We start from the raw sequence: 22,482 nt of genomic DNA, 5'->3' as shown, positions 1-22,482 counted from the left end.
ACTCGTAAACTTTCGGTGCTTCTGCAATGCTATCGGTTCGGCCCCACGGTGGGCGCCAAAATGTACCTGCTCAAGGATACACTCGTAGTCTTCTTGGTAAGAAGGGCCGAACGGATACTTCAAACGGATTCGTCAGAGGGGGGAGGTACCTGCAAAAGGTACTCCGACGCTCAAGTCAGGACAAGCACGATATTCTAGGATAATTAATGAACAGTGACGTACCTCGTTGCGTGTGACCTATTTATAATACCTGACATGGGCCTGAACGTGGTGGGCCTATTCTAATCTTTACCAAATTAGGTAATACGATGCTAATCAGCTAATCATGTCTTAATTAGGCACTTGTCCTTGTTAACTATGATTTGTACTATAATCCGCTTAACCTATCGGCACATTGCCGAGCCGACAGGCTAATGCTTGGGAGGTTGCATGTCTTCGACTGTTGACCGGGTCGGTAAACGTTTATTTGGTAATCCTATCGGATCGGCATTTGGCCGAGCTGATACGTAGGATGCGGGGGATGCATCATGCCGTTTGCATCGGCCTTCAGCTGGGCCGATGCTAACGTCAACCTTGGATATGGTCCAGTTCGCATGGGTGTCTGACGGAATGGCACGTGTTGGTCAACGTGACCGATAAGGTCCTCCCGGTACATTATCAAATATCAATATCGACGGTTTTACGTGCAGCGCCGATAATTAAGTTCATATAAAATATTCATGTAAATAAATAATAAAAAAAAGCAACTATAAAAAGAAAAAATTCAATTATATTAATTAAAACCATCTTAATAAGCAAAGGACATTAAAATTAATATTAGTTTAAGTGATTTTTTTTTGTCCATCAACATAGTTTATACAGTATTTTAAAGTTAATAATCAAGAATTATTATGAGTTCACAGAACACGACTTCTACTTATCAAAGCTTAAATGGTTCAATATTTATATTTCACTTTAGTATGGAATCTTGATCAAATAAGAAGTTTTTCATTATTTATTTGAAACAATTTTCTTTTGTATAATTAAGAGATATAATTCTCTCATTAGGTTAACTCATTTTAAAAATAAAGTAATACTTCTAATTTTTGTTACGACTCTATGTTTAAGATAAAAATTGAAGTTAGTATCTACCATTAAAAGTAGTAATTAATATTGATTAGAAATATGTGCACACAAAATGAGATGTGTAAGTCATGAGAATACACAATGAGATTGAGATCTTTGTTTTAAGGTATTGCAATCCTAGAAACACTTGTAAGAAAGTAATAATTAATATTAGGGGTGTGCAAAAAATCCAAATTGATCCGAACCGATCCATAACCGATCCGATCCATATTGAAAAATTCGATCCATTTTGAAAAAAAATCCAAACCGAACCACTTTATAAAATCGGTTCAGGTATCCGATCCATTTTTACAAAGTGGATCGGTTCGGTTCGGTTTGGTTTTCTAAAAAAACCGATCCATATATGAGTAAAAAAGTGGATAACTGCACCGCACCGAACTGATCCAATTTCAAAAAAACCAATCCATATTTTAAAAAAACCAAACCGATCCACTTTATAAAAAATGGATCGGTTAACCGATCCACTTTTATAAAACGGTTCGGTTCGGTTTGGATCGATTTTTTGAAAAAACCGATGCATGAACACCCCTAATTAATATTGGTTAGAAATTATGTGCACACAAAATGGGATGTGTAAGGGATGTGTAAGCCATGATTTGTTTTTAAGGTATTACAATCCTAGAAACACTTGTAGTAAGAGTTTGTTTGAGACATTTATTTGTTTGTTTATTTATTCACTAATATATCTATATTATTATAAACAGAAATATATAAAGGGATATTCCTTATGCTAATTATTTTTTATTTTCATTTTTATATGAGCAGTTCTTCCCATGTTTTTTTTATACAACTTCTTAAAATTACTTTTTCTTATAAGTAACTTCTCTTTTTTTTTTTTTTTTTGAAACTACAATAATTACTTATAAAAATAATTATTTTTCTTCTTTTAATACAGTATATATAGATATTAAGTGTTTTTTTTTTTTTGTGCTAGTACTAATTAATAGGCATGAAAACTTAACTGACAATATACAAAACTCCTCAGCTTATAATGACCAAAAAATACCCTCCATCCACAAACCGTTATTCCCCCACGACTCCACCTTCTTCACCACTACTACGTTTCAATCTTCACTCTCTGGATCAAACTTGAAACACCCTTAATTAATTTCTAATGACCAAAACAACAACACATCCTCTTTCTGTTGTAGCATTGTACTTCCTCTTCTCAAGCTCCTTGTTCCATTCAACCTTGGCCAAATCAGCCACCTACAATGTAGTAGCATTTGGAGCCAAGCCAGATGGCACAACCGATTCTAGTAACGCATTGGTGAGTGCATGGAAGAAAGCTTGTGGATCAGCAAAACCCGCTAGCATTCTCGTGCCACGAGGGAAGTTTTTGGTGGGAAGAGCCGTTACGTTCAGTGGAAAATGTGGTAACAAAGCTATCTCCATAACCATTCGTGGCACCTTGGTGGCTCCTTCTGAATACAACTTCATTGGAAACTCCTTGCACTGGTTCATGTTTGATCGTGTTAGTGGGGTTTCCATCCATGGTGGGGTGCTTGATGCTCGTGGCACTTCCTTGTGGCATTGCAAGAACTCACCAACCAATGTTCATTGCCCTAGTGGAGCCGCTGTACGTATGTATATATGTTACATGCATGCACATATCGTTCTAGCTAGCATGTAAAACAATTTATAGAATAATTTAAGTATTAGTTTTTTATTATTTTCAGTGAAATTTCTCCTTTTAATCACTTTTTTTTTTATACACAGTACTTGAACTCAAAATTTTATTTAAGAGAATTGAGTTCAATTATATGTATGATTTTCTTTATGCTTTTTTAATGCTTGTATGGTAAGGTAATTATTAATTAAGGTTTTGTGTTGTGTAGCTTTTAATTTGGTTGGTTTTCTAGGTTAAAGACTTAGATGCGGCAATTAAGGGTAGAGGAATGTTAGCAATGGAGAAAATATTAAATAGAATGAGATTAGTAATCTCCATATATATAATTAAGGATTGTTATTTTTTTGTAATTTAAAAAACTTGATTAAGTTTCATCCGGATATTGGTATGAACACATTGTGAAACTCATTCAACATAAAAATAGATAAATTTTCTAGTTTTTCATACATTTTAACGATATTAAAAAGTATGTTTAAAAAAGTGATTGTGATTATTATATATTTATTTGTTACATACTTTTCAATGGGTATTATTATTATACAAAGTGAGTAAAAGTAACTTTAGAGGTAGCAGTTTTAATTTAAGAATCTGTTTCTTAACTATAATTGTACCGTTAGAATAGGGCAATTTATGTATTTAATCAAATATTATTTATACAAACAACTATTTTGTATCAAACTGTGGATCCACTTATTATTGCAGCAAGATAACTCTTTTTCTTCGTTTCTTTTTTTGAAAAATGTTAATGTGTCATTTTATAATAGATATGTACGACCATTTTTTTTAATTATAAGAAATGGAAATTATTAATGTATATTCTATTTAACTAGTCAATATTAAAATAAAAACACACACACAACACACACACACACACACACACACACATATATATATATATATATATATATATATATATATATATATATATATATATAATATTAAGCGACTATATGATATATATGATCATGAACTAACTTATAATTTTATGGGTATAATCTAGAGTTATGGTTTTCATTTCAGATCATGATAAGAAGAAATCTCACTTTATATGTCATTGTATATGTGTGATTTTTTGTTCCCACAAATTTGACAGTGTTTTCTCTTTCTGGTAATGTACAAGCAGACACTTGGATTCATAAACTCAGACAACATTCTCATTACTGGATTGACTTCTCTTCATAGTCAAATGTTCCATGTAACCATCAATGGATGCCACAACGTCAAATTGCATGGACTGAAGGCCATAGCTGCTAGAAACAGCCCAAACACTGACGGCATCCACGTCCAATTCTCCAACGATGTCACCATCATCAAACCTAGTATTCATACCGGAGACGATTGCATCTCTATTGGTCCTGGCACTAGGAACTTGTGGATTGAAGATGCTACATGTGGACCTGGTCATGGAATAAGGTTGCTCATTTTTTTGTCTTCATTTGAAGTTTTCTTATACCAATTTTGTTGGAAAATCTCATACTTTAATTACTTATTAGATAGTTTTACTTAACATGTTTATTGTTAATGTATTTGTCGAAAATCTCACTTCTACTGGGAGTATATGATCAAAATAATATATACATAAACGAGATAACAATTATTATCTCTTAAATTATTTTGTAAGATTAAATTAAGTTTAAATTTACTTATATATATATTTTATTCATATCATTGCCTAATATAAGATCAATAAATGTCTATTAATTTGAAGATGAAACTAAATTAATTTATTATTTGTCTTTATTTGAATGTGTATGATTAAGTCTAAACCCAATTCTATATATTATTTTAGTCAAATCGTTGGTTAATGTAGAATCTTCATATAGTATATACTATCTATTAATTTTAAGATGAAACTAATAGTGTCTTTTAACTAAACTGCCTTTGTTTGAATTTAATTGTGTAACTAGAGCTAGTGATCAAAAACTTTTGGCATTAGCTAGAGTACTAATTATTTATTTACTTGATTCGTGTGGCAGCATTGGAAGCTTAGGATGGGACATGAACGAACCTGGTGTGAAAAATGTGACAGTTAGAAAGACTACATTCATTAAGACACAAAATGGTTTTAGAATAAAGTCTTGGGGGAGGCCCAGCAGAGGATTTGTGAAAGATGTACATTTTGAAGGTGCAACCATGATTGATGTTCAAAATCCCATTCTAATAGACCAAAGTTACTGCCCTCACAATATCTGCCCTAGTCATGTGAGTTTCCTCTCAATATAGTTTTGCTTTAATTTACAATGGATCATTTGCTTCTAAAATACACAATAGGACTAGCCAATTCCAATTTCTAGATTTAATTGTATTTTTATTCTTCTGTCATGATTAAGCTTTTATCAGCAAAATAAATTTGTTAATTGAAGGGTTACCCCTACATTAAAATTAATCTAAATTTCAATACATGGCAAAGGATTTGATTACCGGCCAATTATATAATAATTAAAATATACTCCTTCAAATTTAGCTCTAATCCAACACCAAGCTTTAACTTGAGCCAGCAGTATATTAAAATCAAATTCAACATTACGACATTACATTGCTACTATAGTTGTGGAACCAAGTCAATATAATTAACTTTTTTCCAAATAGCATAAGATCGATACACAAATAGAGGAGAAGAAGTACACTCTTCAACATTAGAGCAAAATACACAAAAGCAAATTTCAGTTGAATATAGAATCCCTCTCTCTTTGTTAAATTCTTCCATCACAACATCCTCAATTCTTTTTCTACTAATTTTTCTTTGTCTAAAACTTCCAATTCCTTATTTCCGTTAAAATTCTATACAAATCAAATTGATCGAACCATCTTCGTTAAACTCTCTTATGCTCAAAATCCAGTAATCCAAACATAATATTTCAATTTTCACCCTGATAATTAAGGAAATCTTAAAATCTCCTTACGCCCTATAAAAAAATTAATTTTCATTAAATTTCTACCTACCAAATATTTAAATCTCACCAGTTAAAATAATTTCTTATTTCAAGTCACAAATTCATCCCCAACTATTAAGAAAACAAAATCATATCTTAATCATATATAATTTTAAAAGGTCAAGAGTGTAGCTCAACTTAATTTCAACAATGAACTTGATAGGGAAATGATATATTTTGTGGGATTCCAATTACAGGCCTCTGGGGTGAAAATCAGTGATGTTTCATACAGAGGCATTCATGGAACATCTGCCACAAGTGTTGCTGTGAATTTTGATTGCAGTTCTAAGGAGCCATGTGAAAGGATAACGTTGGAGGATGTGAAGCTCAGTTACAAGAACAAAGCTTCCCAAGCTTTGTGTAATCATGCTGATGGAACTGCACTGGGTATAGTTCAACCACATAGTTGCTTGTAATCCAAATATTATGCTCTCCATACAAAATTATATCATCCACTAAAATTAACATATATAGAAAAATGCTTGTAGCATTCTCTTTAGTCTTTGATATTTTTTTATTATTGACTAAAATTTATTGAAAATCATAAATTTTGATAATCTCATATTTCATTTAATGAGTTCCTTTTCTAATAAAGTGATGAAACTCACCAAAATTTATTCAGCTAATAATAAGTAGAGTATTAAAAAAGAGTAATGCAGTGACTAAAGAAAAGGTTGCTTGCCTGAGCCTGTGGCGTTTGTAGCCGATTGAGCTGATATGAAGATTAGGTCTCTCAGTTTGTATGGGCTCAAAAAGTCTAAATCTGTATGGCACCACTGTATTTATACAAAGAGTGGATATGTTTTGGAGGAACCAGAATGGATATCTTAAGGAGTCTCCTCATTTTCTTATTAGCATGTAAAATGAATATCTCGCTTTAGAGGAACCAGAATGGATATCTCAATTTCAAAACAAAAAATTAACTTAAATAATAAATATATTTTTAATTCTAAATACCTTTTTTTTTTAATTTGGTCTTTCATTTATATAATGTTATAGTTTAGTCATCATATTTTTTTCCTTTCCCATATAATTTTTCTATTAATTTACCGAAGGTGTTCTATATTATCGCAGAACTAGATATATCTAATGATTAGGAAAAGTGAATTACCATATACCACCTATAAAGGTGGTTCACAGTAGCTTAAAAATGTCGACTCATTTTTATAATATAAAGGTGGGTATAATGTTTTTTGTTAAAAAAAATGCTATATTGATCGATATATTTGTTACCAACTTTATGGCCATTTTCCAAATAATACGATTCTACTCTACTTGAATATAAGACCCAAATCTGTTTGCAATTGAATCAAAATAACTCATAATTTACAGAAAACAGTTGTGGCAACTGGCAAGGGATGGACTGGATCATCCGATCAAGCAGTGCATCAAAACCACTGATAAGAACTTCAACTGACCAACACAACAGGTGTATCACTAACAAATATCTGTATTCAATTTAAAGCCACACTTCCGCGAGTAATTTCAGCTAGTCAGAACATGACACAGTCTTCAGCACAAGAGAAGCTTTTCACAAATTTTCTGATACATTTATTAACTTTCTTCATCTACAAGGATAATGGAATCATTGCCAATTCCAAGGTCCATAAGAGATGAGGTCTCATTGTCGAGCAGCATGGGAAATGGAGAACCCTGCAAATTCAAAGAAATGTAACTAAATCAAAATAGAAATTTTTTTTTCTTTGTGCAGTAATTATACTCGCTGCATAGTTCTTTTATCTTGCAAAAAAATTCTTGAGAAGAATAAACAAGAATGACCCACCTCCCTCATTCTCCACAAGAAATTTTTGTCACAAGTTCGTTTTTTTAGCATATCAGTTTGAAAAAATTGCATCAACCAGGACAGATTGAAATGATTTTTAAAGATTATCTTGAGGTTGCTGCTTCCGATACAGGAAAAGTTGAATCAATCATGGTACAAAAGCACATCTTATATTCTTAATAAAAACAAACCTCTTCTTGAAGATATAGTTTTAGCTTCACGGACTTCAGCTTAAAAAAGCTTTCGCAAAGAAATTTCAGTTTACCAACCTGCCAAAAACAAGGTAATCAGAAAGGATGTTTCAAGTCGTACAAACTGAACATTACTAGAGTAGTATTGATATTCAACTGTAGTTGTTGCTGGCAGCTTCTTTGTCAACGGTGGCTTCTCACCCAAGGATGCTCCGACACAATTCAGAGTGATGGCTGCATTAATCTCTATATCAAATAAAGATATTTCAAATTCAGAAAAAGGAGCCGATGCACAAACTTAACATCCATAGTCCATACACAATAATCCTGAGCTGATTGTTTGTGGGGCAGTAGCTCCAATTGAAGGTCTTTCATCTTCAATTCCATGAATCTTCTTAAGCTCGTAAAACCTGTAATAAAGTGGACCGGCACATTCACAAAACATGTTCAAAGTGAGATAGAATTTAATTGATAATCCCATAGATCCAGTTTCAATTCAAGTCAACTCTTCTAACATGTGTTCTGTGCAAATTCAATTAAAATAGAAGGGTGTAGCATTTAATTAAGCATTGTAAAGCAGAAAACTTTATAAGGAACAATCTTTAGGGACTCTTGAACTGTGTATCTCACAACAATGGAGCAGTTCTTGTTGGACCCTTGGGAAGTTTCTGGTAGAAACAAGGATGCTTAAGTTATGTGGTTGTGTGCAACATGCAATCCATTGGTTCCCCTGGTTGGAGCAATAAGCTCACAAGTCACATTTTCCCCTGAGCTTTTTTGGGTGGCTGCCTTGCACCTTTCTCGGGTTTTTTCTTGTTACTTGCTACATCCTTTTTTAAGGTATCTTCAGTGGCCATCTAGTGCCAAAAATGTTGACACAAAATAGCTGTGAAATCAACAATACAAGTCTATATAATGACACTATTCAAATGGTAGCTGATTGTTGCGGAGTAAAAGCTGAAGTAAGCTCAGTATTAGAAACTACAGCAAAGGAATCAATTTCTTTCCTTTTTTACTTACAAGTTAAAAAAGTTTCCTTCACAGTAGCTTGAACATATCTCCCAATTACTAGAGAAAACATCCAATCGAGAAGGTATTGTGTGCTTTTTGTTAGCAGACCAGATGAACTACAGATTGGATAGTGGAAAGCCCTAGATATCACAATCACAAGTAAACTCATAAAAAGATAAAATAAACCTCACTAAATGGGACTCAACCACCTCCAAATCTTTTCACAATGTTGAGAAACAGTAAATATTAACAGATTTGATGCCTAAGAACTGAAGGTGTAAAACCTAGATTTCCTTTCTTCCCCTTTGTTCTTGATTGGATTCCCAATCAAGCTTGTTCACTAGACCCGACCCGACCAACACCTTTAACCCAATTTCAAAATCTAAACACCCTGAACCATTATTACGTATTTTCTCCTTTAATCCCATCACAACCTAGTGTTACTGATTTCTGATAGCATTTTGAATTTTTGATCCAGCTTTAATGTGAGAGCAAAGGTTCCAGATACTATCCACCAGTATGAGTTTACCTGGGATGCTGTTTGATTTCTTCTGGATTAGCATGCAACCTTGAGACGACAAGCCGAACATACCTGCATAAGAATAAATCATATGTAAGAACAGAAAGATGACATTGCTTCATACTAAACACTAATTAGATGTAAACCTTTAATTGAACTCTCAACCCAAACGGTAAACATGGTTATCTAGTAGAAAAGGCTCACAGATCTCACGTATAAAGATTGATAGAAATTATAGAATACAAAAGGGTCTAATGGCCAGTCCTTCTAGAGGAATCTAACCACAAAAGTATTACTTCATTACAGTGAATGCTAGAAACAAGTTAAATTATTTCTCACACAACAATCCTTGATTTAAGAATTATTTCTGAGACCCTATGAATGTAACATCTGCCTGCGGCATGTCCATGGAGTAAGCTATAAAGGCTTTGTAGGTATAGACAGCAGTGGCATTCATACAGGAAGCTACAACTTGATTCTAAAAAGGTTTTGGGAGTTGCAATTTGTCTTTAGCAGGGTTCTGATGCAACTTGTGGGTGTAGGTTTGATCAATTTTATGTTTAATTCCATCATATATACCTACAGTTTTAGTTGGATATTGGTACTTTCTATGTGTATTGTCTGGTGTGCATTATTAATCCCTGGGAGACTCAAAAGTCAAAATTGCTTGGGTTTCTATAGAACTTAAATCGTGAGTCAGTGAGTGGTATTGGCCTACCCAATCCTAGGGCCTGATCCTTAGCATGCAATGAGGTACTATGTCTCCAGCCCCACTAAGGGTCTGTCTTCTTAAGAAAGGCTAGCATGGAATAAAGCTCATAGCCTCATAGTAATTTGAAGTTCTAAGCATCTACTTCTGATCATAGTAGTAATAATCATCGAATCATGAGAGAACAGGTCTGCCTACAAGAGGCATCAATCCCCGCTTATGTGTGTGGCTGCTTATTTGATTTGAGACATGACCAAGAAAGAAAAGCAGGTAACTAAGACATGTTCTCGATAGGAGACCCTCTCAAAAAATGGAGTCAATAGTGGTCCGTAAAAATCATTTCTCTTCTACTTGGATAATTAATCAAAAGTTATGGAATTAGATTCCATGAAAGAGAAATATCAAACAATGCAAGACATATATGACAAGCATTGACAACGAGAGGCATCCCACAAATGACCCACCATCCAAGAAGGAAAATGGAACCTTTCGCACACAATGCCAAGAAAGTTACTCATCCAATGAGTCATGACACAATGGAATGACAAAGACAGAAACATAATTTAACTGAATTGCAGAGTATCAAACAAGCCAGGTCTCCAATGAATTATGTAGTCTTAATAAATAAGCATAAACCAAACAATTAGAGAACATAGGAGCAACACATAAGCTGGAATAATCTCTGCAAACATATACTACCCAGAAAAATTTAACATCCATATGAAAAACTCAATAACAATACAAAGACTAAGATAAAATGCATGACAAAACAATGCATAGAATTGATGGCCATAAAGGACGCTTAAGAGTTTCAATTTCCAAAAGGGTATCTGAAGCAAAGAATTTTGAAAACATACCTAATCTCAGAGTCCTTCCTTTCACGAGGTGTAACCTGAAAGATAAAGCAGATATGAATACATTACATTTGGTAAAAGAGTCCATTAAAGAAGCAAATATGAAACAGACATACCTCACTTCCATTAAATATCTGAATTTTTGCTAAACGAGCAATCAAAACAAATCTTGGGACTCCACCTCCTCTAGAATCAGTAATTGGGTTCTCAGAGAGCCTGGTATCCTTCATTGTTATTCAAGATTAATAATTAGAATAGAAACTACCATCTGTAAAAATCTGCTCTAAAATAAACCAGTGAAAAAAAAAAAAGCAGAGAAAGGGGAGAAAAGACACACAAAGGAAGAATAGTCCCTATGATGATGAGGAAACAAAATTCATAAGAAAGTTAATTACTTTCTCAAAGGAAACTTGTACACTATGTTTGGTAAAGATGAAAGAAATAAATGAAAGAAAGAGAAGAAACAGGAAGCATAAGGAAGTAAGTAAGAAATAGAGAAGAAATAAAGGTTGTTTAATAAAAAAGAATAGAAGATAAATAGAATGGAAGTTAATTTTTTATAAAAAATTTTATTTAAAAAACCAATAAATTTATTTTTATTATTATTTTACTTTATTTATTCATTATTACAATTGTTATTATTTTATTATAAAATTATTATTTAATTCTTTTTTAAAACAAATATATATAATATTATATGTCTATTTTATATATAAATATATATTTATAAATAAATAAATCATGTTATATATATATATATATATATAACACAATTGTTGCAAGTGTACAACACGCCTGCCACAAACAGTGTGATACAGTGATTTCCACTCACTTCCCCACATAATTGAAGGGAAGTTTTTATCTATGGGGCCCACAATAATTTACACATACTTCTCCCTTCCCTCATACCAAACATGTCTCAATGATCTCATTTTCCAACTTCCCCATACTTTCCTCCCCTTTTCTTCCACATCCCTCTTCCCAAACACATTAAGGTCCTTTGCTTAAGCATGTGCCACAACACACACAGGGAAAACTGAATCATTGCCAAGAAGTAGAGTACAGTAAAGAACAAATATTTGCAACTGTGTTTAAAATGAAGCGTTTCAAACTTTTTTGGAGGGCTTCTCTACTGTTCTCAGTAATTTTCAAAGAGGCTGCAATGTTGGATATGCAAAGAGATTAGCAAGCTTTTCTCCACTGGTTTCTACTTGTTTCTTTAAGAGGACATCCTGTCCTCTTCCCCAGTAGTTCCGACATAAAGTAGTGTAATAACAATAATAATGATATGGCTCGGGAGTAATTAGCTAGGTACAATTGTTATGTTTGGGCAGTAAGTGGAAAAGAATTAGACTAAATAGGAGAGTGTAGAAAAGGAGGATTCTGATTAGCTATAACTTGGGAACTAAGCATTAGCTCTGTCATAGGAGGGGAAACCCATGGAAGGATAATTCTCTCCTCTGTTCTTTGTTTGTTATTCGTTCACCAATGATAGAATCCTTCTTTCCTTTATCTCTTCTATGTTTTCTTCCTCATTTCTCTGAAATATCATGTCATGAACCAACTACCTCAAAGGCTTAATACATGAATGGTTTTATATTACACATGTATATGTATCTAAATATATTCTGTTTCTGAGTTCCTAACACGTACCCATCCATAACTATCATTTTCTCTTAATTGGATATGCCATGACCTTATCTTAAAGACTGGGTTCTCAGTCCAATCTCTAAATAAGATGAACACCATGCAGAAATCAAGGTCAATTAAAAATGACAAATTATGATCCAGTGTCAGTAGTGGCTGTGAAAAAAACATACATGAAGCAAAACAGATAATAGCTCAATCAAATGATAGATGGGTATGGAACACCAGCACACGTTATTTAGGCAAGTGTAGCAACAAAATAATCTTGAATTGCATCCCAATTTACCATTTTCACACGGATTATTTGACATAGGCATTGGTTGAATAAACTCTTGAGCACTAATAGAAGAAGAAACTAAAAAACAAAATGAATCAAACTTCTTTTATATGTTAAAACCAACTTATCTACCTCAACTTTTAAGAAGTTAGATGAGATAACTTTCATAAAAATTGAAGTGTGTAAGTTAATTTTTAACTTATGGAAAAGGTCTAATTCATTTTATCTTCTTATTTTTGTCTCCTATAAGTACTTATTCAAATGGGATCATAACAGGCCACAGTCCTAGACTCTTCGTTAGAGATACAAGTACAACAAAGCATGCAAGCAAAGCATCATCAAGAATTTAAATAAAAGATGCAAGCAAAGCATAATCAACACTTCACAGTATAAACCTTACCACCAAGTTAGGAAACAAGTTTAATGAGTCAACAGAGACCAGATCACCAATGTTGTTATTACCTGAATGAATCGAAAGACTTCAGCTGGTATCCACAATTCAGATTCCAATGCAATATGTTGAAAATGATATTTATCAAGAGGAAAAGTATAACAATACCCAATAGAAGGCGGCGTAAATTTTGGAAGGGTTTATTGCATGTAACTTCTGATTCATACTGCCCACCATTATCAGGATAAAAGATAGAATTCAAATGATTCTTGTTTAAATAAAGCTGCTCCAAACTGAAACAAAATATACCGAGTGCAAATAAATCAAATTGACAGACTTAAACAAATCTACCCCAAAAGTAGAGGCACTGTCTAGGGAAGAAAAAACTGAAACAAGAAATGAGGGGCACTGTACACTTATGGCCAGTTCTAAGATACAATCATTACTTCCAGTGATACAGATACCATCTGTGACTTTTAACCACATTTCACTTAGTTATACAATTTCAGCATCATGCTAACTGTTGAGAGGCAGAAAAACAAGAAGTCATGTGAATGAATCTGTGACTTGACTACACAGGAGAGGCTCTTATTCATAATTAGAGTCATAAATACAATGGATAACAGTTACATAAATATATAGCTCATAATATCCCTAATTTCAACATTTCCCTCTTTATGCAATATAGTATTAAATAATTACAATTTACAAGATTCCTAACAGTCTAACACCAACCATTCACAATAAGTAGTTAACTGAAATGATAACTGGAAACGGGTTAACTACATTGTTAAGTTGTTAGATCAAATTATAATTTTAGGTGTGGTCAACATGGAAGCAGATTTTATTATTTTAGTTATATGTGGTCAAGAGTTAAGAAAGTATCAGTTCTAACTGGAGTCAGGACTGTATTCTAGAAGACAAGAACTAAACAAAACCTGTCTTTACCAACCATCTTAGCTGAGAAAGCTTCATGATTTCATTCCATTCATCTATACAATTATCTTCCAAATTCAACAGCCGCAGATAATCAAATCCTTGAACCACGGAGGATGACCCAGGCTGAACAGAAAAGGAAAATTAGAAGGCTTAAAAATGCTAGTAACTTTTATAAAGTTGATCAGAAATTGTAGAGCTACATAAAATTAAAAACAAAAGAGAAAACTTAGCACAAATGGAATTATCTCCATCCTATAAAAAAAAATTGAAATGTGTTGTATATTTTAGCACATCCAAGTGGCTGGTCCACCAGATAAGAGAAAACACATTCAACAAAACATCTCAATGTGCAACAAAACAGCTCTTATAAATGTCGCGAAATACTGAAGAGTGAAGACTATATCTGCAATGTTTTTCCCTAAATATGTTAGGCTTGCATTCTAATACTATCACTCGTGGTGTAATGAACAACAATGGGAGAAGACAGAAGAGACCAGTTCTTCACTTGCTCTAAATTGAACATCATAAATTCTGGCTAAGGTACTTAAAAGATTGTAGCAGTTTCCAATGTTTATTAAACTGCTCTCTAAGTAAGTCAATGGGCTATTTGGGGAAACACATCTATGCCTACAGCTTTTAAGATATTTAGCAAGCATATTAAACTAAAGGCAACATACCAGAATTCTGCTTATATTGTTTCCCAATATATGTAGCTCTTCAATTGTTGTCAATGATTTTCTAAGCAGCTCAATCTGCCCAGTTAAAAAGTAAACATTTAGCAATTCCTATTTATAAATTACAGAAATTTATGCAAGAAACATAAGTCAAGAAAAGATATAGAGGGAACCTGCTCCCAATCAACACCAGTATTATTTAGAACCAGAACTTGGATCCTTTCCAGTAATGGAAGCTCTGATTTATATGGTGACATTAAGTTGTTAGATAAGTTGATTGTCCTCAGAGCAGGTAACTGTTCACAAATTATGCCAACATCCTGCAAAGAGATCAATTGAAGAAAAAAAAAAGTAAATGGCAAGCACCCTCAATCAATCACTAACAAAATAGTTGCCATACAAAACCAAGTAAAAGGGGGCTCTACACCTGATCAGTGTATTGGTTCTTTTATTAGAAAAAAATGATTATAAGAGAGAAAAGAGGGAAAGGACTACCATACAGATAATAAGATACTCACCAAAACAGGTGAGTAAACAATATTAAACAACACAAGTTAAGATTACTAGTAAAAAAAAGTTATTATTTCTTCAAAATAAGTTGAATCAAACACAAAAATCATTAAAATTCTAGGTGACATTTGCATGGTATGTTGGAAAAAAAGCAAACACAAAGCTGCAGCAGTTGCCAGGATTGCTCACTAGACAAAACCTGGTCGCATATCATACCTTCCACTCTGAAAGCAGGTTCCCAGTCAGGTCAAGTTCTTTTATATCTATCAACAAAAAAAAAAGTATGGTTAAAGTGAAAGGTTTCCTAGTTAGGTCAAGTTCTTCATACCTATTGACAAAAAGGAAGGTATGGTTAAAGTGAAAGGTTTCCAGTCAGGTCAAGTTCTTTTATATCTATCAAAAGTATGGTTGAAGTGAAAGAATCATGAAAACATCTGTTAAAAATTAGATTCAAATATTTTGTATTTATTGAATAGCAAGCTTATAGGCAAGTCGTATCTGATTTAAAGGAACAAAATCTCCTATAATCAATTGCATTTATTGTAATAGGCCTATATAAATCAAGCTCAGTGGTGTCATTTAAACTCACAGTTTTAGCAACTGTGCCTACTACTTCCTTCTTTTAAATAATATATGTAAAAAAGAGAAAATTCAAAACTGCAAGGAAACTGATTACTACATTCAAATTGCTTACAGGATGGAAGATGCCAAATAATCAAAGTTTCCAATTATTTCATATAGAAACAGCTTAGTCAAAAATAAATACTTAACGGAAAAGCAACTAATTCATTGATACTGCAATTTTATCACAAAAAATAAAACAAAATCATTGGTATTACTAGGTCAATACACATTCATCTTAATATTAGCAATGAAATGGGTGTGTTCAAGAACCAAGCTTACTTGGCACTGTATTATTAATGTGAGATGGGATTCCAGGGGAACTAATGCCCATATATGACAATGATGCACTGGTTAACTCCTCCAATCGACTTAGTTTATCCTGAATTTTGTCTTTACCCAAAAGTTGAACAGATACTCGCTGGCTGCTTGTTGAAAAGACATACATTTCATCTGCAACAACAACAGAAGAAAAATCACATTATTTTCCAGGTTTTTTCAGTGTAATGCATACCAAAAAAAAATTGTACAGAAGAGAGACTAGAATGTAAAAAATGAGGTTTCCTAACAAAACAACTTCTGTATTAAAAAAAAAAAAAAAAAAAAAAAAAGCAAAAAGAACCCCATCATCCTTTATGTTGCCAAGAATTTTTAAAATTTATATATTAGTAAAAAATAATTACAAAATTATCATACTAATTAAAATTATGCACCATGCAACCAATTTCACATAAGGGTGTCATGCTTCACAATAGAAACTAGCATTACAATTAACGAATTAAATGATATCCTCTCACATGTATTCACATATTCAAGACATGCCACTAGAACAACCTCCTCCACCCAAACCCAACAACAAATGCAAACAACTGTAATAATAGTTTGGTAACAGAATCAGAGATAATAACTCAACTACAACAAAGTTGACATTTTTCTTTCATTCCAAAAAAAATATGAAACCATTTTCACTCTCATTCATGAACCCAAAATATAAATGTTTTAGGCTTAAATATGTTTAAATTACCTTGAATTAGCTCGATTTTCAGATTACTACTTTTTAAATTTTTTTTTTGTTAAAATTACCTGACAATTTTTTTTTTTCAATTTAGTACCTGACGTTAGTTTCTTCTGTTAAATGATGATGTGGCAAACGGACTGTCATGTCATCACCCAACAGTGTCTGCCACGTCATCCAAGGGACTGTCACGTGGACATGGTGAAGACATGGCAAACACTGTTGGGTGATGACGTGGCAGTCCATCTGCCATGTCATTACTTGACAGAGGGAGACCAACGTCAGGTACTAAATTGAAGGAAAAAAAATTAGTCAGGTATTTAAAACAAAAAATAATAAATTAATAGGTAGTAATCTAAAAACTGACCTAATTGGAGGTAGTAATCTGAAAAATCGACTTAATTGAAGGTAGTAATCTGAAAAACGAATTAATTGAAGGTAGTAATCTGAAAATTGTCACTGAAGGACAACCTATTTTGAGGCCACCATATTTCGATTGCATAAATTACACTGAGTGAAAGGAGCGTATGCAAATATTCATACAATCCATCGACTTCAAACTTTGGTTTGTCATAAAAAATGGACCAAAAATTCCAACAAAGATAGTGGACAATGAAGAAATAGAGATAAGTGAAGCTTAATAAGATGAAGAAGACATAAAACACCTGTAACTAGAAACAAAAGCAACAAATGCACATAAATTAGCTTCCCATTGATCATGTATGGAAACTATTGCACTTGATTATAAAAAAAAGAAAATTATGGAATTATATTAAAACTCAGTATATATATAATATATATGTGTGTAATATTTATATTTACTAATAATAAGTTTTTAAATAAAAATTTAATTTCAATCTTATAAGTTTTACTTGTAAGATAGGAAAGTTAATGCCACAAATATTCATTTAACTTTATATATATATATATATATATATATATATATATATATATATTTTTTTCATTTTGTATCTTTCACTTATATGGAAGTACTGAAAATTTATTTGCTAAGTCAAGTCTCCTCCAGACGGAATTCTAGCTACTTTCACTTTAAATCTTGTTTTTTTTTTTTTTACGTTTCCATCATATGTAATAATAAAAAAAGGTGCAGCGAAGTCAAGTCTCTTTCAATTAGGTCGGTTTTCAGATTACTACCTTCAATTAAGTCGGTTTTTAGATTACTACCTTCAATTAGGTCGTTTTTTCAAATTACTATCTCCAATTAGGTCGGTTTTCAGATTACTACCTATTAATTTATTATTTTTTGTTTTAAATACTTGACTAATTTTTTTCTTTAATTTAGTACCTGACGTTGGTCCCTCTCTGTCAAGTAATGGCGTGGCAGTGTCATCACCCAACAATGTTTGCCACATCATCACCATGTCCATGTGGCAATCCCTTGGATGACGTAGCAGACACTGTTGGGTGATGATGTGGCAGTCCGTTTGTCACGTCATCAACAGAGGAAACTAACGTTAGGTACTAAATTGAAAGAAAAACATTTGTCAGGTAATTTTATCAAAAAAAAAATTTAAAAAGTAGTAATCTGAAAATCGAGCTAATTCGAGGTAGTTTAAACATATTTAAGCCAATGTTTTAACAACAAATGAATTTAAACTGGAGATATACCCTCTTCTTCTTTAGTAGAGCCACTTTTATATCTTCTTTCAATGGCTTCCAGCAATGAAATCCCGTGGTTCAGATTCTGGGCACGAACAAATGATGCTGATCTTTCTGACTTTGCATGAAAGTATCGGACACCATTGATGGATCCATCATGTTTGCCTTGTCCATTGTCCCAGTCCACTCCAACCCATGTGTCTGAATAGCCTTCTATAGGCCCTACGAACTTAACTGTACCAATTCTCCGTGAATCATCAGATGCATGTACCCGTTGGCCCACCCAAAATTCATGTATTGGCATTGAGGAATCCTGCATCTTTTGTTAAAGTTGGCTGAGAATTCCTCTTACAAAAAACATGTAAGGTATTAATCCCAAATGCAGTTTAACAAATCATAAAATATGTCCTTGACACAACAAATTAGTGAACAAGTCCATGATCATTCAAGTAGACCTAGCAAGAAGATGGAAGCACTCTCCATAAACCCATTAAATGATATAGCACCTACACAAAGATCAAATTCTCTTTACAACATTACTAGCAGACAAAACCACAGGCAAGTATCAATGTTGTGTGTTAGGATCGTTGAGTGAGGATACAAGTAGAATATATACTGTACATCTTCTAATGAAATTCTTATATATTATCTGGATTGCATTAGCTTGCATGCTCAAATTGAACCACAGTAGCCAAAATAATCACCATTGGCTCAATAAAGAATTTGGGAAATAAAAAACAAATTTCAATAATCTTAGAACTTCATAACTCAAAAATCAATGAATCAAAATCAGTATCCAACATGATGCATATCCATTATCTAGAAACACTTCCAATTTCCAAATAAACAAAATACTAGCAAAGGATCCTCTACGAAACTGATACGTGAACAGGCGTTACACGAAACAGTCACGACATCCTTCCGGCTAAGAAATGTGAGAAGACTAATACCAACAATTTCACAATTTCAACCCAAAACTAGATTCACTAAGGAATACATAAAACCGAGAAGCAAAACGAAGTTTAAAATCAAAATTAGCATAAATTTAACTTGCTGGATGACTTAACAGAATGACCAACTTGTAGAAAGGAGAGAAATATAAACCCAAACCTCAAATGTGTCTGTTTTTTATTTTTTTTCTCCAAAAGTGGTTTGAGATACTAAACCTAGAGAAAGCTTTGATTATATTAAAGGATCCGTGGAGCGTCTACACCTACACTGGCAGTCTAGAGAAGCCTAAAGCATCCAGAAAATGATCAATGAGTGATGGGTCAGGACAACTTTGGATTATACAAATATAGGTGTGGAAATAGGACAAGCCTCGACTATGGCCTACGCCAGGCCAGATTTTTCTGAAAATAAACTAGGAGCAATTTCTATTTGCACTCCCTTTTCTAACTAATACACTCCCTGTATTTTTTTTATTGTTTTTTCAAAAATACCCCCTTTCTACTAAACTCCCCCTCTTACATTTCTCTCTTTTCATTAATATATCACTCCAGTTTTCAAGTAGCTCTTCCTCTAATAACAGTGAGTCTTATGAGAAACTCATACCAAAAACAAACCATGTTTTCTATTCATTGTCAAGAACCACATACAACAGGAACAAATCAACGTAGTATATAGAGATATGGCAGAAGTGATATAAATCATATGATCTCGCACACATAATAGCCCATGGTTGAATTGGTAACTCCAAATTATCTATAAGTCTATATCCAACAATTTTTACAGAGGTGCACTTTGCAATAGAAGAAAAAAACAATGTACCGTTAGGAAATTAAGGGGGGAATCAAATACAACTCGAAATCATCACATCAAAAAAGTATTACGCAAATGTCAAAACCAAATGGTTGAAAACCGATGAAACCAATAATTAATACAAATCGGTACGAAGTACAACCAAAAGGAAGATGAAATTGGATGATAGGAATGGTTGAGCAGTAAAGCTGGTACCTCAGTGAAGCTCGTTTAAGGGAAAAAGAGGGAAGTGTAGAATGAGAATACGAGGGGTGAGTGTAACAAAGAGGGTATTTTGGGGTAATACATAATTATTATTTTACACTTTGAAAGCATGTTATATATAATATAATTAAAATTTATAATATATTATTTATAAAAATATTATGTGTAATATATAAATTATATTTAAAATTAGTATACATTAATATTTTAAAATATATAAATTATATTTTAAGGTTATGATAAATAATTTATATTATAATAAAAGATTTTTTATTTATTAATATTTTTATTAAATATTAATATTTAATTCATAAATAATTATAATAAATAAAAATCAAATTTGATAAGAAGTTAAAAAGTTTTTTTTTTGTAAATTATCTTGCTAAGAAAAGTTTTTAAAAGTATTCTTGATAGAATTTTATGTTTAATATATAGAGATTGGTAATAATAATAATTTATATTTATACGATATATTATATATAGAGGAATACTTTCTTTTAATTTTCATATTTCTTTCTCACCCTCACATATCCATTGCTTTTCTTTTTCCTGTTTAATTTATTTTCCACATACTTTAGTATTTGAAGGTTTAGGTGGAGGGATTTCAATCTCCTTGAGTATATTAGAACTAATAAAGAACTTCAAATAATCTATGGATATTAGTACAATATCACTTTTCATGTCAGCTAATTTGGATTCAATACTAGAATCTTTATTTAGAACAAGGGATAATTTCTCTTTACATGTATCATTCATATGCATACATTTAAACAATTGTGTTCTTGCATCTGTAATTAATTTTTTCTCACTTTTCAATTCAGAACATTCCTCACTTACATTTCTATCATATTCAAAAATTGGTCTATTAGTTGCTAACTTTGTCCATATGTTAAGAATGTAGAGGCTTGGAATTTCATTTAAACCTTTTTCATTTATTACAAAAAGGATGTGTCGACACGTCATACCTTCAAATTTATGTTTGCTCCTTTTGTTGTCATTGACTATAATGCTATAAATTATAGAAAATGTTGATTTTCCATATTTTTCTATTGTTTCTTCAATTCCCCAATCAACACAAGCACTTCACAACTCTTTTTGAAATATATAAAAGTTTACATGATTATAAATTTCTCTACCATGCTTCTCTATATTTATATGTAACTTTAATTATGGAATAAAATGTAATATATCATCATTTGCAAGTAGTTCCTTACGTCTTTGTGCTTCTATTGTAGAATCGAATTGCATCCACAATTCCACCAAGCTAAGGTTCTTATTGAAGTAGTTACCAAAAATTTAAACTTTTACTATCTGATCTTGAGGTTGTTCTCAAATTCCATCCTTAAATGCATCTTTAGAACAAGTTAACACCCATATACTTTGAATGTTGTACATTTGAGAAAGTCAACCATTTTCTTCCAAGTTGAAACCACTAATAATAGTCTTACAAGTCAAATCAAATTCTTTTGATGACTCTAAATTCCAAACACACCACATGAAATGACTTTGAAATTAAGAATTGACAATTAAAAAGCATTCACCTTTTCAATAAGTTTATCAAATGCCACATGCAAAATCTATGACAAACCATTAAATACCTTTTCTATTACAATTTTCATAGCTAGATCTTGATCTATTATGACCATCACAGGTTTATGTCCTCTCATTGCTTTTGAAAATGTCTCAAATAACCACACAAATGAATAAACCTTTTCATCTGCTAAGAAGGCAAATCCAAGGAATATATTTTGCCAATGGTAATTTATACCAATGGTACAAAAATCATACAATATTTATTTGTACTATATATTGTGTCAAATAAAATTACATTTCCAAATATAGAATAATTTTTTGACAAATACAATCAACCCAAAATACACATCTCAACCTTCCTTTATTATCAATCTCATGAAATGATTGATTATATTAATTTTTTATCTAACTTAATTTTAATTTATAATATTTAAAATAAATTATCAATAATTTAAAAGAATATTGTATCATAATATAAATTGTTTATATTTAAAACTACTTATTTATAAAATATTAAATATAACTTACATATCA

General features: G+C 32.1%; 2 protein-coding genes and 1 pseudogene across 14 annotated transcripts; 2 read left to right on the top strand and 1 right to left on the bottom strand.

Annotated features, from left to right (window-relative positions):
* The first annotated feature begins 1,870 nt into the window (after positions 1-1,870).
* On the top strand, positions 1,871-4,321 carry LOC145955861 (polygalacturonase pseudogene; annotated as a pseudogene).
* A 281-nt stretch (positions 4,322-4,602) lies between these two features.
* On the top strand, positions 4,603-6,148 carry LOC109819315 (polygalacturonase). The gene is made up of 3 exons (XM_083071164.1): positions 4,603-4,616; positions 4,732-4,957; positions 5,886-6,148. The coding sequence occupies exons 1-3, from the start codon at positions 4,603-4,605 to the stop codon at positions 6,102-6,104; spliced, it is 459 nt and encodes a 152-aa protein (XP_082927290.1). The 3' UTR covers positions 6,105-6,148.
* Positions 6,149-6,970: 822 nt separating this feature from the next.
* PFI (tubulin folding cofactor E / Pfifferling (PFI)) lies at positions 6,971-20,508 on the bottom strand. Of its 13 annotated transcripts, none has more exons than XM_020385001.3 (16): positions 20,407-20,508; positions 18,460-18,769; positions 16,098-16,268; positions 15,411-15,457; positions 14,858-15,004; positions 14,688-14,762; positions 14,024-14,133; positions 13,240-13,364; positions 13,081-13,142; positions 10,873-10,980; positions 10,760-10,794; positions 9,203-9,265; positions 7,981-8,072; positions 7,820-7,896; positions 7,663-7,740; positions 6,971-7,341 (listed from the first exon to the last, which is right to left on the bottom strand). In XM_020385001.3, the coding sequence occupies exons 2-16, from the start codon at positions 18,767-18,769 to the stop codon at positions 7,243-7,245; spliced, it is 1,599 nt and encodes a 532-aa protein (XP_020240590.1). In that variant the 5' UTR covers positions 20,407-20,508; the 3' UTR covers positions 6,971-7,242. The 13 variants fall into 13 exon arrangements, 10 of the variants coding, with proteins under 10 accessions (XP_020240590.1, XP_020240588.1, XP_020240585.1 ...); XM_020384999.3 differs by having other exon boundaries at positions 18,460-18,797; positions 20,407-20,480; XM_020384996.3 differs by having other exon boundaries at positions 18,460-18,956; positions 20,407-20,471.
* Positions 20,509-22,482: the final 1,974 nt, after the last annotated feature.

Source organism: Cajanus cajan, chromosome 1, assembly GCF_000230855.2.
Source record: "Cajanus cajan strain Asha chromosome 1, NIPB_CcT2T_4, whole genome shotgun sequence".
NCBI lineage: Eukaryota > Viridiplantae > Streptophyta > Magnoliopsida > Fabales > Fabaceae > Cajanus > Cajanus cajan.
The sequence above is the reverse complement of the archived record's forward strand: the minus strand, read 5'-3'. Positions and strand labels throughout refer to the sequence as shown.

Excerpts from the sequence above, each read along its gene's own strand:
- LOC109819315 (XM_083071164.1), top strand. Across the intron at positions 4,958-5,885 it reads ACAATATCTGCCCTAGTCAT|GCCTCTGGGGTGAAAATCAG; the intron begins GTGAGTTTCCTC and ends TTCCAATTACAG.
- PFI (XM_020385001.3), bottom strand. The coding sequence starts at position 18,769 with ATGCAGGATTCCTCAATGCCAATACATGAATTTTGGGTGGGCCAACGG. Across the intron at positions 13,365-14,023 it reads AAGCTTTCTCAGCTAAGATG|TTTGGAGCAGCTTTATTTAA; the intron begins GTTGGTAAAGAC and ends ATTTTGTTTCAG. Across the intron at positions 7,342-7,662 it reads AACTATATCTTCAAGAAGAG|GGTTCTCCATTTCCCATGCT; the intron begins GTTTGTTTTTAT and ends TTGAATTTGCAG.